This window comes from Homalodisca vitripennis, chromosome X, assembly GCF_021130785.1.
Source record: "Homalodisca vitripennis isolate AUS2020 chromosome X, UT_GWSS_2.1, whole genome shotgun sequence".
Classification (NCBI taxonomy): Eukaryota; Metazoa; Arthropoda; class Insecta; order Hemiptera; family Cicadellidae; genus Homalodisca; species Homalodisca vitripennis.
Window position 1 is genome coordinate 73,633,005 of NC_060215.1, and position 20,178 is coordinate 73,653,182.

The following is a 20,178-nucleotide window of genomic DNA, read 5'->3' on the forward strand; positions in this document are numbered from 1 at the left end:
AAAACATTGTGAAATCGTACGGTATTTAAATAGTGTGTAAAACAAAATAAAAATGCATTTAATTTGGAACAGTGAAACTTTATTTTATTTTTTTTCAAATAATACAACATGTAAAACAGAAAAACTGTAATACAGTAGCTATGCACTTTGAACACACATTAAAAGAAAGTTGAAAAGCAAATATGACCTGAACAAAGCTTAAAAATCTTACGCTACAGATAGCAAAAAATACAGTAAAATAAAATACAGTACTCGTACTGTACAGTATTACTAAACTGAAAATTACGAATTGTTAAAAGTTAAATGGCCTAATCTACATTTAGTGTTGCTTGGATGTTGAATGTTGTTGAATGGAATCATTATTGATGCTGTTTACGCCCTGCTTGTTAGAGGAAAAGTCAGTAATAGTAGTCTGCTTACGTGATGTGACGTTGATAATATCAAATGAACAATCCAATTCAGTTATAGATTTTACCACACTTTCACTCAAACCACCCTTTTTAAGAAAAAAAAAACACTTTAGAACACCAATGGCTTCACGAGCCTCTTGTAAATTCGGGTCAGGCATTACACAATCTGGTTTATCGTCACCGTCATCTTCGGTAGCCACATTTTTTCGTTTGGAACAGAGATCACAGAAAAATGATTATAGCGTCCATCAAAGTAACAAAGTTTTCAAACTCTGCATCCTTCTCTAGCTCTAATGCTTCTTTGACTGTTTCCAAACCCTCCGCAGTGTCGATTTCTTGTGTAGGAGGCTGGTCGGAATTGTCCTCCTGAGTTGTGACAGTGAATCCACTCTTCTTGAAACAATTACAAATTGTAGTTTCTGTAACTTTACTCCACGCTTTTGTGATTATCCACATGGCGTCCAAGATATTGATATTTGTAGGTAACGGCTTTCCATGTCTCTTAAGGAACTGTTGTACGACCTCTTTTCTATAATTTACTTTAAAACTTTGGATAATGCCCTGGTCAAGTAGTTGCAGTTTGGAGGAAGAACTCGATCTTAATGTTACTCAGCGTAGGAATGTCTCTATGAGCCATGCAGTTATCAATGAAGATGAGAATTTTTTTCTTTTTCTTATTCATATTATTAACACTTTGAAGCCATGCACTGAAAGTGTCAAAATTCATCCAAGCACTTTGAGACTTCATGAAGTCTGTAGGAAGTTCATTCACGTTTTTAAAACAACGTGGCTTTTTCGCTTTTCCAATTACTAAAGGCTTTAATTTATGAGTCCCTGTGCAGTTTGCTCCCAGCATAACTGTTAAACAATGTTTACTATTTTTTCCACCATGGCATTTATCACCCTTAAATGACAATGTTTTGTCAGGTAAACATTTGAAAAACAATCCAGTTTCATCTGCATTATAGATGTTTTCTCGTTAATATCCCTCGGTTAGCTCGGGAAGTTTATCTTTCCACTCAGTACAAACACCATCGTCGAGTTTGGCACTTTCACCATACACTTTTCGAGAAATAAGTTCATTTCGTTTCTTAAAGTTTTGCAATCATCCATTGCTACTAAACAAGGATATTGTGCCTTGCTCTCCACCTCCCTAGGTAACTGTAATCTGTTACCTTGTGTAGCAGAGTTGCTGGAATCTGCAACTTCTCAGCTACTTATCAGAAAATCAAGTCTAAATTTATATACATTTGAGGTTTAAGTTCAGTCTCATTAAATTTTGAAAAAGGGCACTCCAGAAAGAAGGAGTATGTAAAAGCGAGTCGAACGCTCGTACCGCCCAGTGAATTGTGATTATCATCAATGACATGACATCACTTTCTTTTCACTATAATGTTGTCTTGTAGTGGTCTTCGGACCTATCTACGACTGAAGAGACTAAACAAAGTCGAAACAACAGAAGCACACCTCCATCCTGAAAGACGGAATGGTTGTAATTTATTGACGCAGGCTCAATCAATTTAGAACATGCAAGCCACGCCGTAACGTAGATTCGGACACACACACGAAACGTAACGTGCGCCGACATCAATACTCGGAGAGGTTGATGTTTTGGTTTTGAATTCTAAATGTAATTAAAACAATTGGCAAAGGGTTTATCCCTTTCAACCTTATAAAATGATAACCTGTAATGGCGTCAATAATTCCCCATCACTATTACGCGCAACCGGGTTAAAGACGTGGGGCACGCTGATTTTAATCGCAGCTATCAACCAGTAAAAGCCATCTTGGCTATGGGAACCCACACGATCGCCGGATAAGCAGATGCTGACACGAATTGTGAAATAGAGCCTAAACGTGCAACTGTTTGATGGTACAAACGATCTTGAACGTCTGATTGAGAAGACGACCTCACATCACCGAGGATTTAAGAACTATACACCCTACCGCAACACCTTATACCAATACAAATTTTGAGTGCTACACTAGTTAGGTGCAAGTGTTCAACACTTCACTTCTATATTTAAAATTCTAAATTTTGAAGGTTTGTGGAAAGAAGCAAAGTGCTATGAATTTGGGGTTTACATCAGGTAAGAACGCCCTAGTGGCGGATCGTTTCATCCAATGTAAATGTGTGTTGCCTTGAGCAACACCACGAAGTACCATCTGTTTCGGTCTCAGAGCTAAAAAGCTCGTACCTCATCAGGTGTACACTTTAGTACACGACAGATTTAATAATTAAAGGTTAACTTCAGATGAAGAAGATTCTGAAGTATAAAATTTTGAAAACGAATTAAAATCAATTGAAACTTAATTCGGTCAAACTTATAATTTTGAAATTTTGAAACAACCAGCAACTCTGCTACACAAGGTAACAGATTACAGTTACCTAGGGAGGTGGAGAGCAAGGCACAATATCCTTGTTTAGTAAACATTCTCTCCTCAACAAATATCAAACACCGTTCTAAATCCATTGCTAGCTCGAAAGTTCTCGTGTCCCAGTTCAAAAGCAAACTGATGGACTTTTTCTTGAATCGTATAGGTCCACTTATTGCAATATTTTTGTCTCAGCACTGCTTCAACCATTTAAGCACACACTGTTCTACGTCCTTCAGCTCACACGACTTAACCCTTTAAGCGTCATGAAAAATTAGACCTGATCTTTGATAAAGTTACAATTTTTTTAATTTCTAATGTGTAAAGTTAAATTTTTTTTCGTTTCTGTATGTCAAAATAGAGTTATTTAACGGTGAATAAAATTTGTTTAACCCTTTTTAGATTTCCTACGCTAATTTTTAACTTTTGAGAATATCGTAGAATAGCAGTGTAGTTGTCACCAATATTTTTTTATTTATTCAGTAAGTATGGAAATTAAACACAGTTTTATAGATAAACATATACTATATTACAAACCAATAAAATTAGAAAAATACAAAAGTAGACAAAGAGTGTTTATTTGGTGGCGGGCTGTCACAAGTGACATTCCGCGCGGCTCCCGCAAGCCACTGTTATCGCGTGGACTTTGAACCTTCTTATCGCTCGGCAACCTGTAGGACAGCCTTGCGGGGCTTGAATTATGTTTCTTGCTTTCTGATAACATCCTTATGACCGTAGTAAAATATGAAAAAGTTTGGGGTTGACCAAGTAATTGCTCAAAATTACCGAATCTTCAAATTCCGAATCGTCTGGTTTCGCCATTCACACGAATAATGGTAAAAAACACTAAATAAATACTGGAAACTGCTGTATATAATATGAATAATTTACTTTAAAAAGAATAGGAAACAACAGAAAATTAGCGATAACCAAAATACATATGCGTGTACCGGACGCTTCCCACTAACTAACTGGCTAGATGAATGAACATAAATATAACACAAGATTAAACAGAAGAGTAGAAAAACATACATTAAACTTTTTTGAAAAGAAAACTACATTCATGGGAACAAAATTTTTATTTAATTTGCCAAGGGATCTGAGATTAGAACCAGATCTTGGAAAATTCAAAAGGAAATTAAAAGAACATTTGTTAAAACTTCCTTTATATTCACTTGATGAGTTCTTTTCAGGATAATTGATTTATATTTTAATAATGGTTTTTTTTTGTGTGTGTATACATGTATGTGTGTGTGTGTGTGTGTGTGTGTGTGTGTGTGTGTGTGTGTGTGTGTGTGTGTGTGTGTGTGTGTGTGTGTGTGTGTGTGTGTGTATATGTATATGTATGTATGTTTATATATATATGTTTGGATAAATAAACTTTATTGGTAAAATAGTAGTAGTCTATAATACTTTGAACAATTAATTGTAAACTGTTAATAACTAAGCATAAATTATGTTAAACTAATTAATGTTATTTTGACCCTATTCAATGTACAGTGTGCATTTTTACTTGAATAAAGTATTTATTGATTGATTGATTGATTGATTGATTGATGCCTTGACGGGAGCTCCCGTCAATGACTTTGTGAAAGGCACGGGGCCACGCCCGCTAGACAGTGTTTGGCCAATTAGTAGCAACTGCCACTCCCATTGTAACAGAATTCGAGGCGGGGCAACCCGTCTGTATGTCGCATGACTACTAGAACCATCTAGCAGCAAAATATTCAACTAACATAGCAGTAAGAAAATAAAGAATGCAAAAACGCGGATCCACGGCAATGACGTTTTGAGCTTGTAGTGGCCCTCCGCGGATCCGCGTCAATAACGCTGGAAAGGTTAATCTTTCTGATTTTAGAACACAGTACACTTCCGTCATCAAACTTCTCTTTCTTTTTTAAAATTGTAGCTAAAGTGCTGGGCGGAATGCCAAATTCTTTCGCGATGTCCAATTTTTTTTTGTCGGATTGTCAACGCATTTGATTTTTTGTTTACACTCTACGCTTATAGCGTGCCATTTCTTTTTTTTATTGGCGTCCATCATCACTAAACTACTGTAACTTAATTCTGAAGCACCGCACAATCCAAACTTTCATAACAACTGAATAAACTCGTCTAGCAATTCAGACCGGAGTGGCTGTGACTAAGCTTTCATGTCGAGACATGATTGTTTGTTTGTTGTCCTTTTTTGCTGTTGTGAAGTTTGTTTATGTTCATTATAACAAGGTGCAGTCGTGAATTCGTTATATAGAGGTGAATTTCGCTACAAGAGGTTCTAACAACGAAAAATTCATTATGCCGAGGGTGATTTATTTTTTCCAGGATTACTAAAAATTCGTTATATTGAGGTTGTGAGTATGCTTTATTCATTATATAGAGGTGAAATTTGCATTGGTTTTTATATGGAGACTTCTAGGGGACTTAAAAAAATTTGTTATATCAAGGAATTTGTGTTATATTGAGGTTCGTTATATCGTGGTTTGACTGTATGTCCAATAAGTAAACAAATTAAGTGACAAATGAATACCACATTTTAAATAACCATTTAACCTGTAGTTAGTTTTTCTTTGATACTCTCATAAATAGATAGTTCTGGTGCTGCATATACATTCCTCAGGATTTCTAGAGCAAATGACTCGGTTCAACACGTGTTTGTTATTGTACCTTTAAAATCTCACAATGACCTCAATATAGAAAGTCCACATATAGGAGGGACAGAAGTTGAAGCCAAACTAAAGCGGTGTTCTAGATTAAAGCGGGATGAGTATGAATATTTCTGGGAAAAAAATGTGTGCCAAAAAGCCAGTGTGGTTGATGAAACTTAGTAACTCATACATCAAAGTCTTGAAGAAATTACAAAATTATGTGCTCAAGTGCTCCAGTCCAAAAGAGTACTTCTTGCAAGTTTGCAATGAAGTATGTGATACAATAGTATTTTGTGTTAGTGAGAGGTATGAGACAAAGAACTAAAACCCGTTGTTGCAGTTGAAAAAATTGACTTGTAGCACCAATAAATAAGTAAAATTGTTGGATTTTTCTTTAACAATCTGGTTCTTAATCAGCCTTTTCAGCACATTACAAATTTTGAGCAATCAATGTTTATAAATCTGTTTATAACTATCACAAGTAATCTTATTTTCCTTTGTTAATTAGTATCAACAATATTTTAACATTTGCGTTATTTGAACATTAAAATTACTCATATTTGAAATATGAATCTCAAACACTCATTAAGGTTTACACATCAACTTGTTGCCTGTATAGTCAAGTTCCTCTACTAAAAAAAAGTATTATGGTGTAAAATTTACCCCAAGCTCTTAGAATTTTTCTGTCAGTGTTGGACAGTTGCTCTCCATTGTTAAGGTAAGACTTCCTTTAAGGAAAATATCAGAAATGCAACTTTGACATGTACGTTAATATTGAGTATGAAATAAGGGCATATTTATAGTTAAAATAAACAACTTATAGAGAGATTGTGGAAATGGAAACATGTCATAAAAGTTAAATACCTGAATACCTGTCTTAAAACTGCTTGAATTTCTTATGTTGATTAATTAAATTGTAGTCATCTCATCGTACGTGCAAATGTATTTTTGCATTAAAATATTGCATACAGTTTTTTGTCCAAAATAATCATTTTCAATGTTAGTATTGTTATAAGTTACTACAGAGAGTATAAATACTGTATTTATGGATTCTGGTTATGCATTTCGAGGTAGGACTCCCAGACCTATCCCTCGCTCTGTATGTACTTTGTTAATATAGGAGGTCTTGTCATGGTGAGCCCCACCAATAATTTTGAGGTTAGCACCCATTTTGTGCTTCTTTTATTTTTCTCAAAAGTGTATCGAAGAATCAAATTTTTAATTTACAAAACAAACTATTTATATAATTTTTTACTTATTATAGGAGGATGTTTATTTCCATTGGACTGGACAGGAAGATGGTTCCAATCTGGGATTGGTCATCTCACTGTCAACTCTACCTATTTTGAATCTAAAGGGGAATGTGTACAGAGAGATGGAGATAAATATATTGTCAATGAAAGGTAAGAATTAATTTAACTTAATATTTATGACATATTTCTAATTAATGTTATTTTTAAGTTTCATATTTTTTCTAAGAATGCCAAATATAATTCAGTATTTTTGTTGTTTCCAAATTATTTTTCATCATACTAAATTTTAAATTAAAATTTTATTCTACCTGTATGCACCAGATAAAGATTTTCTTGTGTTTATTTTTCTTTTAAGTTCTAGAAACAGTGGATAATTCATTACAGAAGCTGGTGTGTCAATTATGTAAGCTAGGTAGCCACCAAGGGCTACAAGTTTATGATGTATCAAAATTAAAAGAAACAAGGATTAAAAGTAATAAAAATTGAACAACAAGTTTTTGTTATAAAGGTTGTGTAGCAATCCAAAGTTGCAACAATTATTGACAGTACCTAGAAGGTACCGGTACCTGTATTAATAGAAGATATTGAAAATACAGTACCTTATTATAATACCTAAAAAAGAAGTGTGTGTTGACTGGATCTTGGCTGGTTCAGTTTTGGTGTAAGTAGGAGTGTTCATATCAACAAGGAATGCCGTTTTAGTGTAGTTAAAATACGCAATGTCTCATGCCTGATTATCTCCAAAACATTTTGTGAAAAAGGAAAGGGCTATTTGAATTTTTTAAGTACACATTTTTTGTATTATTTTCTATGAGAAAAAATTTGTTAAAGCTGTTCTCTTTGGGACAACATAAGTAGTATTTATTTTATTCGAAGTAATATTTTAACAATAGTTCAGTTCCAAATGGTTAGGTCTTTCATAGTTAATAAATATTGAAGTACAATTAACACTGATAGTATAGAATAGTGAGTTCAGTTCAGTTGTGCTTGACACATGCTAGTCTGTTATCAATGTTTGTGCTGATAACTGTTATCATTGTTTTACACTTCATTATACTAACCTGTTATACTGAAATATCACACAAGATAAGGTAAACAAAGATCACATTGTAGAGATTTGATGTTTTTTGTTTGCATAACAATTTTTAAATTTTTTACTTTGTGTTAACAGTTTTATGCTTTAAAAGAATAGTTTGTTATGCTTTTCAAGTACTAAAACACTAAATATTAAAAATGCATTGTTAATATATTTGATTTTATTAATAATTATGTGAGCTGGTACAAAAGGTGTTTATTAATTACTTTGAAATAGACTTCAACATCTTCATTCATGTAATTATTTTGCCTATATTCTTGGAAATTACCTCACAGCTTTACAGTTATTTGTAGAGTTGGCCAATAATTGGCCATTGGAAATCCTGCATGACAACTTTGCAACCAAACACAAGAAACAGCTGAGCATATGATGTCTGGCTGCAGGGCATTATTTATGAGAAAGGAGAGTAAAGCTATTTGGTTCTCTCCAGCCTGACACTGTTAAGGATGAATTAAGTTTTAGTAGAGAGCTTCTTTATTTACCTGGTTAAGGGTGCCCACATAGCCTCTAGTGCCAACCTTACATCTCACAGCTGTAGAAAGATCAGCTTTGTTTAAGCAATAATGCATCTTGTGGATTTGATTATACAAGAATTTGAGCTGTGCAAACAAAGGATTAGTATCTATATGCCTCACAAAGGCATTTGATTGCATGAATCATATTATATTGCTGCACAGGCTATATGAAGTGATATTGTGAACAGATGGTGTACCAAAATTCCAGTACCTACACTCATACCTTAATTGCAAAATTTATTTTGCAGGTTCAGAAGTGGTTTTCTAGTAGAATGTAAATATATTAAGGAGCAACTCATTTTTTTACTGCATAATGGATTTCTGGCAAAATGTTAACTATAATTGTAAAACAATTATCCTAGAGGATACTATTTCTGAAAAATGTCTTGTAATACAATTTGATATGGGTTAATCTGAAAAGTACAAATTTAAAATGTATAAATGGCATGTGGACCTTTGCCCTTAAATTTCATAGAAATTCTGCACATTGGATGTACTAGGGATGACATATTGTGGATTGAATAATTGTGTATTCTTTTACATGTCCTATGACATAACTCTGTGAGACAAAGTTTATTATTGGTGATATTTGATTTAATAGGATAACAGGTTTTCAGGCATTTGCCATCATTGATGTGATAAAAATAGAACAATGCGTTTATAGAATTGAAATTGATTCTCAATCATCGGGTTTCATGAAAGGATACATGTATTAATCAGGTGGTATATATTCTCTTCAATGCATCATAAACCTTAAGGCATAAGGTTCAGCATACACAACAATTTTAAAATAGAGTAAATATATGACGGTTATAAAACTAGTGTAGTCTTTTACCATTGCTAGTGGCTTACGGATGTGTTATTCAGTGAGCTTGTTTTTAATATCAACATGGTTAGTACTTGCTCCAATAAACTTGAGCCCTCAAGTGTATGCATGAATATTTTGTAGACTTACAATTTTTTCAGTTGTTAACCGTGACTTCAGTTAGTTCCATCACATATTTACTAGTTATTTTAAAATGTTGGTGTATGATTAACCTTATACCTTAAGGATTTGTGACACCTAATGAAGATAATTGAGTCCAATCCTCGATATGTAGTAATCTATTCTTGTGACATTAACAATGGCAATTGTCTGAAAACTGTTATCCTATAAGGTCAGGTTGTGATTGATAATTTCAATCTGCATACTGATGGTCATCATTCCAATAAAAGTTACACTGCTGAATGCCTAACTCACAACAACACATCTGGACAATAAATTGAGAAAACATTGTTATCGTTTTTAAAACTAATTCCTATTACCATGGGCGTGGGAGTCAAGGGGTTAAAGAAGAAATAAGAAAAGTTGAATAAGCTCTTACACAAAATATACCCCTCAGTCAGACAAAAAAAAAAAAAATGCAAAAGAAATAATAGTAAATACTTCCTGTCAGAAAACACTGTACAAATTTTGCTTTTATCTCAATCTGTTATGTGCTGTGTTTATCAAAGAAAACTAGAAGAGTAGACAGGAAATAAAACCTTAGCACCACTTTAAAGCTCAAAACACTCTTAAGCAAAGTCTCGTAAAAAACAAAACCAAAAAATTGCAATTATTACTCAATAAACTGTGTTTACAATATAAAGTGGTCTCGTAATAGGAAATATATAGGCAAGATAAATAAAACATTAAATTTGAAAGTCAAAGAACTTGAAGACAATACAATGAAAGGATTATTAGAAAAGTATAAAATTGCTCAACATTGCTGGTCTGAAAATCATCACAATGATGTAAGCCAAATTTGATGAGATGTCAATTTTGATGAGGACCCCTCGTTGCTGCGCCTATTGATGTAGGCCAAATTTGATGCGAGTGTAAATTTAATGAGAGTCCCAGGTTATAACACCAATTTGCTATGTGTCACTCCCACGTTGGTTACGATAATTTGCTGAAAGTCAGTTCTTTAAAATTATTCACTCACCATGTAGTTGTACGCGCCTTGTCACCAGTGGCACGTTGTTATACCATGTTGTTCATCATAGTATCGGTCGCCATCTTGCCCAATGCTAGCTGTATTTCCTCGTATTACTAAAAAATTATTAGATTTGAATGTCTCTGGTGTTATCACCAGAGACAAGTCTGTGTGTATGTCAGGGTTCCAAAATATATTAAGTAATAATTACAAAATTTAACATCACTCCACACTTTTTGTAAAAGGGATATTTAAAGAAAGTCAAACCAAGTGACCACGAGATTAGTTTATTAAATGTCACACTCTCAACAATATTATAAACTCACTCACCTTGCAGTGCTTTGATAATTTTAAAAGTCTAAACAATATCCCATCCTTGATTAAATTTCAATATACTATACAACAGATCATTACTTTCCCAGGAGAACTAACACAACCTCCTTGCTTCGAGTCTGATGGTAGAAGAAGGAATCTCCGTATAATACGACGGATACTGATTCAAAACAACACTCATCACTTCTCTCATTCAAATCAGCGTCTTCACGAATAAATTTAATTTAATTCTTTCTTATAATTGTTGAAATTTATCACGTTTACTATAATTAATCAATTTAAGTATTTCTATTTTCTTTTTATTAATTTTTCAAAGCTTTTTATTTAAATTTTTAGCAACATGTGCTTTATGACGTCATAAATTTACAAGTCATTCATACCACAATTGGCTCTTCTGCGTAATTCTATTTAATGTTTTTGTAAAACACGAATTTTGGTTATGTTTACTTCATTTTAATTAATCAAATCTTTTCCCGTATAAAGTTCAATAAATGTCTTCGTTATTAAATAAATCTCAATTCCGACAACATGTGATTCACTGATGTCACAGTCTGCCGATTCATTGACGTCACAGTCTGCCAATTCCCCGCGAATATTCAAATGTCGTAATTTGACCTGTTACAACAAAGTGGGATGAAGCCAACTGTGACAAATACTTTTTTTAAACATATAAATCTAATTGAGGCATTATATACAAAACTAGCAGATCAACCATTAAGTCAAGCCAATGTTGAAGTTAGGCCACTTTGTTTACCAATATTAAAAAAGAATTAACTAGGAAACCTAAATAAATTTCAAACTCAATAAACCTCAGCCAATACAATTTGAACACTATATGACTTGGAGATTAAACAAATAAACGTAAGGCCAAAGGTTCACTACTCATCTTAAGAAAACCCTTAAATTTTAAAATACAGTTTTTAAGTATATCTTGGTTAATATTTTCTTTTTGTTTTCTGTATCTTGTCCAATTGTGTGCTTCCTCATGCACTTAGATATTGTGAAATTTCTTTTGTCTGGACATGACAACTTATATATATATTATTTATTTTAGGGTGGAGAAGGATCCCTGTAAACGTTGTATTGCAGTCTACAAAAGACATGATAATGTCATTCAGTATAAAGAAAGTGAGTAACCCTACCCAAATTTATTTTATTATCACCACATTTGTTGCTATTTCAAATTAAATTATTACTGATAAAAGAATGCAATGATACATTAAACTGAAAAGACATACCGTAATTATGTTATTTTGAGTTTAATACTTTGTTTCAATTAGATACTAGTTACTAACTAAAATTTTATGTCCTTCATTTATTGCACATAATCCAGTCTGTTATACTAGCAGTTTAATTTATTGATTGAATAGCCTACAGAGATCTAAATGTTATGGACAAATTTATGTGGATTCTTACTGATTAAGAACAACAATTGTAAATAAATAATTTGTCATTGATTCAATATTACTGCTTATATAAATTCGGAACTGTATACTTTGAATATAAGGTGAAACATATTATTGCTATAAAACTGCCTATGAGAGAATTCTATTTAATTATGATTCATCAACATTTTTACCTACAGTACATTCTGTTAGTTTAAGTTTAATCAGCAGATTATGGCTTATAATCAATCAGCTTCTGCACAATTACTGTCCTGTAGATTTATTGTCAAATTGGTGAATTTATTCAATGGTCTAAATAAACAATTATTTTTATAATATTTGCTTCTTTGGATCAATATTGAGTGTTTGGCTTAGGTAGCTGTGTCTGTATGGTAAAAATGTATAGTAACAAATAAATTACTGTGATTTCACCATCCATGTGACATGGTCACATCTATCAGCACAGAGGATTTATTGTGTAGTAACTAGGACTTATTGTGTAGTAACTAGGTTATTCAGTCTGTAGAAAGAAAACAGTAGAAGTCCAACTATCTATGCTGGGGGTTAACGAAGGTTAAAAAACAAAAATTAACACTAGGAGCAATACTGTTATGGGGTTGGAATGCATCTTTTAGTTGCAGTTGGGTTGTAAAGCACGAAATTGATTGTATAAATAAACAATTTTTATTTGTCAATATTGAGATATTCCATAAATTAGGATATTTTATTGAAATTTTTGTATTATCTAAGTTTTTCCATATCCGAGATAGTCCAGGTCACGTTAAGCTCGGTTTATAAAATTTCTACTGTATATTTCGAGTTATTTATTTTACGTTTCGTTAAAAAGAAATCTTAATTGAAGCAATAGAATTTTCTATTGGTTAGTTTTAAAAATAAGATATGTGGTTTATTATAAAAGAACAATTTTTGAGTTATAAACTTCAATGGGAACAGTATTTTAGAACATTTTTATTTACTTAGACTTTTGCAACATCACCACAACTCATTACTTTATTTCAATCTTGACTTTTAAAGCTAAATATTTTTTATTTGCTTTTTAAATTTTTTCCATGTAAATTAGTTTCTTGACATATTTTAAAACTAAATTTGGTTTCAAGAATTAGCTCTTTTGTACTTATCAAGACATTCAATACCTAGTTTGTTTAGGTCCCTGTACACATTGTTGTGATGGAGTTACATCTTTTGCTAAAGTGCTAAGGAAGTGTACATATAATAATAATTGTAAATGCTTTTATTAAAAAAGTAATACTGTACTCTTGTATTCTAAAATGCTGAAACACTAACACCTATTTTATATTCTATATTTACTGCTAACTTAGAAGTTAGCTAAGTTAACATTTGGATATAAAATGTCAAAAATTCTCTTTTGTACAATAACTTGTAATTAGTGGGAGCGATTTTAATAAGACAATGCAAAAATAAAGCTTAAACACTGTGCAGAATTTGATGAAGTAGTAAGAGTGTGTTCATCGACATCTTAAGTCAATCTGTTTTGTTTTGTTAGTCTAGTCAAATGTACTTGTAGGGGTTTGCTCTTGTTAAACTTATTATTAGTGTAGTTTTTTTAAACACTTGATGAGTAAAACGTTTGGGACTCTGAGAAATAAGCAAACATTTTACTACTAAACAATTGTATTGTAAAAAACATTCTATGGCTTTGTATTAATTTTTTAAGTGAAATTAAGGTCATGAGTTATATGTTCTTACAAAATGTTTCATTTAATTTTTAAAAATGAATAAAAAATATTTAGTTGAGTAGAGTAAGACTAAGCCATACACATGATGCTAGTAGTATGGAAACACAATACATGGGATCTGCACCCCAAGGTACCGACAACTAAAACCTAAATTAGCAGTAGGTTGTGATGAATCAGTCTTATATTAAAATGAAGATCATGGAATTATTGTCCTATTCATTTAAAGTTTGTGGATACAAAATATTTGTTTGTTCATGAATTATAATAATCATGAATCATGTTATTTCATTTTAAGTTAATAGAATTTAATGAAAACAATAGTATTTTGAGTATAGTGTTTAAAGTATATACATGTTCGAGAATATAATATTGATTTTTACATATTTAAAAACTACAAATATTTTACATTATTAATAGTAGTGTTCTGTAACTAGGCAACTGTTTGACATATGATTCACTGGAAGAGCTGTGTCATGACATCATGGCAGACCAGTCCCTTCTATCCATGTTCCGAGCAGACGACGCCTCCACTATACCTTGCCCATTTAAGTCCCCTCCATACAAGTTCTCGTACAATCGAGGCTCAGGTGATTGTTCATTTCCATCATCTCGTATTGACAGCTGCACGGATGACTCTAAACTTCTCATGTACTTTGCTGCCTGTCCAGATGTCACTGGCACTGAAAGTGGAGGTACTTGATTTTTGTTATAAGGAAATAAGTACAGTAAGTTTAGAACAAAGTTACTTCATCCATTTTTGTTTTAAGATTCAAATATAGATAGACTATAAAGGCTAAGATTCAAAAATTTTAAAAATTATCTTAAAAACTCAATTTTGTAACAGATGTTTTGAGTGTAGTGCTTAAAGTATATACATGTTTGAGAATATAATATTGATTTTTACATATTTATAAACTACAAATATTTTACATTATTAACATTAGTGTTATGTAACTAGGCAACTGTTTGACATATGATTCACTGGAAGAGCTGTGTCATGACACAGAAATTTTGGAAATATATTTGAATTTTGAATCTTCTCCTTACTGCATTGTTTATATAAATGTTCATCTTGTTAGCAGCTTATTTATTAGACATTAAGGAGATGATTTGTTTATAATTTTTAAAATTTACTGTTTTTAAAAGATTCAGTTATTAGAGCTGGTTGAAACTGGGAATGCCTCTGATATACAAAAACTATACAACATGAAGATTAGAAGGTAGACATAATAATTTGTAGATGACAAATTAATTATCCCTCATTTGTTTATTTATCAACATACAAGCACAAACTACAACTGTATCAAAAAGTTCCGAGAATATTGCACCAATGTTTCCTTTATTGACCAGGCAGTGTTATGCCAATACTGCAGTGATCCAAAAAATTGGCATTGTTTACATATCATTTGGTCATGCCATACAGCTGGTTGTCTTATATTTGTCAATAATAGCAATGGAAGTATAATTCCAGTGAAATGCTGCTTCACTGTTTTAACCCTTTGAATGCCACAAGGCAAAAATTTTACTACAAAAGAAATGCACTAGCAACTATAATGCAAGTCATATGCGAAAAATGCCAGGGAATAATAAGAAGTATTACTGGGCTTCAGGAAAAAGAATATATTTTTTTATTTTTCATACTATTTTTATGAAACAGGTATCAAAATTTTTGTAATAAATTGTATTACAATAAAATGTCACAAAACAAACGTAACAACAGAAAATAATATTAGTTTTGGAATGTCAAAACCAAAAAATGTATGAAGCAATTTTTATTTTTTAGTTTTTATTTTTTTTTACAAATTAATAAGAAACAATTTTACCATGGGAACAATTTTTTAAATATTCTTTATAACATTGTTAATGTGAAAAAAATAATGGTTAACTTTTTTATATAATTACTATAGATACATAACACTGTTTGAAATTATGTACATTATAAAAAAAATCATTTTTCAGTATTGGTAACAAAACACTAAAGGAAAAATAAATAATGCATTACTTACATTTATCCGTTGGTTCTAAAGTCCAATATCCAATATATAGTCTTCATATTTTCCAAAAAAATATGCACACACACACACACACACACACACAAAGTCAAGCAATTCATTTGCACACATGTTTGGGAAAGCACACACCATGGCAGCCTTCTCCACACTGTGAACACACTGTTCTAGACCGCTTTCTTCCCTTTTTTTGTACTCTGCTCCACTCTTGGTGCAGACCCAACAAATTTTTTCTTTTTTAGCTGGTAATTTTTCAAGGCACCTTGATTTTCGGTTATTTCCACCAGACTCTGTAGCTGCTTCTTGTTGTGCCTCAATCCAATCATCTGTAATTGAGTCAATTATGCTGACTACAAACTTGTAACGTGACATTGGTTTTTGTCTGTTATTAATCTTTAGTTCCTTATAAATAATGTAGGAATTCAACACCATTCGTGAAAACGTGTTAAAAACTGTTTTTTTCCAGTATTTCAAAGTTCTTCTTTCGTCGAGATATGTGTATAACATCATATCGAATGAGTCTATCCCACCCATATATTTGTTATAATCTAAGACCATTTCAGGTTTTTTTTTCTGTAGTTACACGACCATGCCTTTTTTTCGAATGTTCTACTTCTTTTGGTTTGGAGTTTGAAGAAACAAGAATAACTGGTTTTTTTGTGACTTCTTTTGTCTGTATGCTTAAGTTAAATTTTCATTTTGCTTACAATAAACTTTTTGTCCCACCTGTAACTGAACTTTAACAGCATCGGGTAGCTCTTTTTTGTTTTTCCGAATTGTGCCAGTATGAAAAGTGTCATTTTTGTAAAGCATTTTTACCAAGGGAATGCTGGTAAAAAAATTATCAGTGAAAATATGGTAGCCTCTTTTTAGTCAGTTGCACATTGTAAGAAGTTTTTATACCACATAGTATGAAAGACCAAATTGCTTGATTTCTTCCCTGTTTTCCTGGTCATTTTTTCCTTTGTAACAGAACAAGCTCAAGCAGTAATTAGAAATTGAATCACATAAGACCTACAATTTAATCCCCCAACGGTGGTGGTGTTTGTTGGGGAGATATTGCATCAGCGATGTTTGGGACTAAGTTCCTATTAGTGATTCGCCGACAGACAGCTGTTGGTGTCCTACATAATAGCGTTGAAACAAAGAATTGCAGTGGTCTATAATAGGCTGAAATTTTTGTGTAGGGTCATAGTCAGGTTCATTATGTTTTGGAAATTTTGTGTTGTCAATAACATGAAAAAATTGTAAAATTAGTCTGAAATCTATTGCGTGTAAACATATTTTGGAACCATGGTGTAGATTGTGATTTGTTTTTTGTCCAGTAAGAAGCTATGGTTGGTTTTTTTATAAGACCCATGTTGAGGATAACAGCAATGAATGCCCTTATTTCTGAATAGGAGACGGGAAGCCATCCTTGCAAGCGGCTATGAGCTGATATATTTTCTCCATTGCTAGTGATTATTTGATTAGCATATCTGTTGGTTTCAGTGACCAACATAGTGATAAGACTTTGTGTAAAAAATAAATTAAAGTAGTCAATAGGAGATGCAGTAACTGGAGGGCCATGTTTAGGGCCAGGTGTCTCGTTAAAAGAAAAGTTATGAATAAAATTAGTGTCTCCTTCATTGATTGCCTGCCAAATTTCATTACCTTCATGATCGTCATTGTCTGATTCAGATGAGCTGTCACTAAAGACTATCCTGTCAACTGTAGGCCTAGGTAACGTAGGTCTTGTCTAGGGCCCAGGTTGAACTGAAGTATCACTGTCACATTGAGAGCCTATGGTCGGGGAATTACGACTCACAAATCTCGGTTGATTGTCTTGTTCTGGTGTGTAAGTAGGGTCTTCATCAGTATCATCAAAAGTATCGGACAATGAAAAGTTTGAATCGTTATCACTACCCGACAAATCACTCAGTAGTTGTCTGTCCACTTCACTTACAGTTAAGTGATCACGATCCATTTCTGAATGTCTATTATGATTAACACACGAAAAAACAGTCAAAAGAACTACTAAAACTTACAAAGATATCAATTTAACGAAGCATTTTAGAGATCCTAACCTCAAAACGATGTAAACACAACTATGTGACCGAACAGACTGCTATACGTAGCGAGTTGTTTACGCGCCAACGATGCCCCGGCTGATCACCGCCAGCTGTTGTTGCTTCTATTATTCTGTGTTTTTTTTTACCTTCACTAATAAAGTACTATGTGAACTATTATTTATCTATTGCAGGATAGTTAACAAATAAAACAATATTGGTTGTGAAAAGAATTCATGAAAAATAAAGCGTTAAAAATTACGATAACAGACGGCGACGATGGATCGTCGCCTGGCACTTTTCGCACAGTTAGTCGGTGACGATAGATCGTCGCCGTGGCACCTTTTCGCAAGGGTTTTTGGCGACGATATATCGTCGCCGTGGCACGCAAAGGGTTAAATTATGCAACAGATTGTGATTTTGTATGTATTGTAATATTCTGTCTATCACTCAAATTATATGAACAGTAATATTAAATATTGAGAATTATGTATTCAAACAAATTCTAAATAAGTTGTATTAATACTGCTCAATACTGTAGTATACTGTACTGTATTGCCTTTGATTAATAAGCAATATAATTGTATGTGCGATTAATATTTTAAATGTATTTATTTTATGATAAATTTACAGACAATAATCATCCTGTAAATGTTAGTCTAAATTAAAGTAGCACATACACATAATTTAAAACTAAATCATTGACAAATAACAAAGAATTTGAAACCAATCGCTACGTGCGTGCACACACACACACACACACATGTATACATCACGTTTTTCGCCTGTAATTTTCTTATAGTTCATCTGATTGCCGCGAAATTTTGACTAATCGATAGTTGATTAGTTGCTTTGAAACCACAAAGTAGTTTATTCCTCTATGGACTGTTTGTTTGGTCGTATTTGAGCTTCGCAACTGTTGGATTGTTTGGTCGAGAGTGAGGTTATGTTCGTGTTGCTGTGCGTTGTTTACGTTTGTATTTCTCTCATTACTTTTGTTCTTAGGGCATTTTTAATATGCCCCTTTTATTAGATTTATTGGTACTTTGGGATTATACCGACCACACCCAGACATGAATCGTTATTTGACATTTAGCTTCTACTGATTACTAGATTAGCGTAGAACAATATTTCGTCAATATAAAACAGGAATTGTCTTATCGCAAACCCCTCCCGATCCTCAGACAGAGGTCAAAGTCGAACGGTCTAGTAGATAACGCGATTGCAGAGTCTCGCCGCCCGTTCAGCTGGTGCGTCGCTTTGTTGTACTTCCGTGTTTTACCCCTACATTTCTCCAAACACAAAAATTCAACAAAAAATAAACTCTTTATTGAAAAAAACACAAAACTTGTTTTTATTCTTGATCACACTCCACCACCCAAAATGCGAGTGCCTCCGGCCGAAGGTGCTGCCGAACCCCGCGCTGATGTCAATGAAAAAAAAAACATCCCTCGAGATAGTACCTATCAGTAAAATATCAAATTCTAGAGGGGCTGATCAGAAATATAAATTGAATTGTAATGGAAAGGCAATTATGTACCGTGCAAAAAACTTAAATAATCATGTGATGCGCACGGCCTGCCGTAATCGGGATTCTCGAGAAAGATAAGATAACAGCGACAACAATACCGATCACAATACCTGGAAATGCTTGTTGATTGATGGAATGTTAGTTCTGTTACTCAACTACATCATTTTATAACATTCTAAGTTCATTGAAAAAAGTTTAAGCGTTGGGGGCATTTAACGGAATCTGACCCCATTAACAATTGATAATCGTTGTAATTTTGTAATTAAAGAGTTGTTTTTTCGTTCTATCATGTTTGTTTCTATAAATTTATATTGTTGTGTTCTTCATACTGGTGTGGTCGGTATAATCCCAAAGTACCGATTTATTTTAGTATAGTGTCAAATATTGATTTGTGAATATAGTATAACATTACATACAACGTCCATGCAACTTGCAAAAACTGTGCCCATGTCACATTTAGTGAAAAAAATCACAACTGGACTTCTATATAAGATAGGCTTTTGAAATTTTGTAATTAGGTTAAGGGGTAGATATAGTTTACTAGGATATAACAGGAAATCAGCATACATTTTTTTGAAACCACTTATTTGAGCTAAAAAAAATTTTTTGAAAATTTTTATTTTTTTATAAGTTTAAATTACATTTATCCAACTACAATTTACCAACTGAACAAGGGCATTTCATAAGCAAAATAATGGTAACAAATCATCAATATCTGTTAAAAAATAAAAAAGTTATGATACATTTTGTGAAAGCTTGCAAAACTGCTGAAAATGCCCTTGGCGTTTTTGGGTAGTACTCTTGGAAAATAGGCTGGCATGCAAAGGATTAAACAAACGTATTAAGTAAGATTTTTTATAGTTGTATGGTATTTTTAGTAATGCAAGAAATATACAGAAATTCA

The 20,178-nt window shown here is 32.7% G+C and overlaps 1 protein-coding gene across 2 annotated transcripts in view; it reads left to right on the plus strand.

The window, feature by feature from the left end:
• LOC124369211 overlaps positions 1-20,178 on the plus strand; it is a 64,903-nt gene that overhangs the window by 10,951 nt on the left and 33,774 nt on the right. For both annotated transcript variants that reach the window (XM_046827050.1, XM_046827051.1), the window contains 3 exons: positions 6,696-6,834; positions 11,638-11,711; positions 14,121-14,378. In XM_046827050.1, coding sequence (XP_046683006.1) covers positions 6,696-6,834; positions 11,638-11,711; positions 14,121-14,378 — 471 coding nt within the window. The remainder of the gene's footprint in view (positions 1-6,695; positions 6,835-11,637; positions 11,712-14,120; positions 14,379-20,178) is intronic.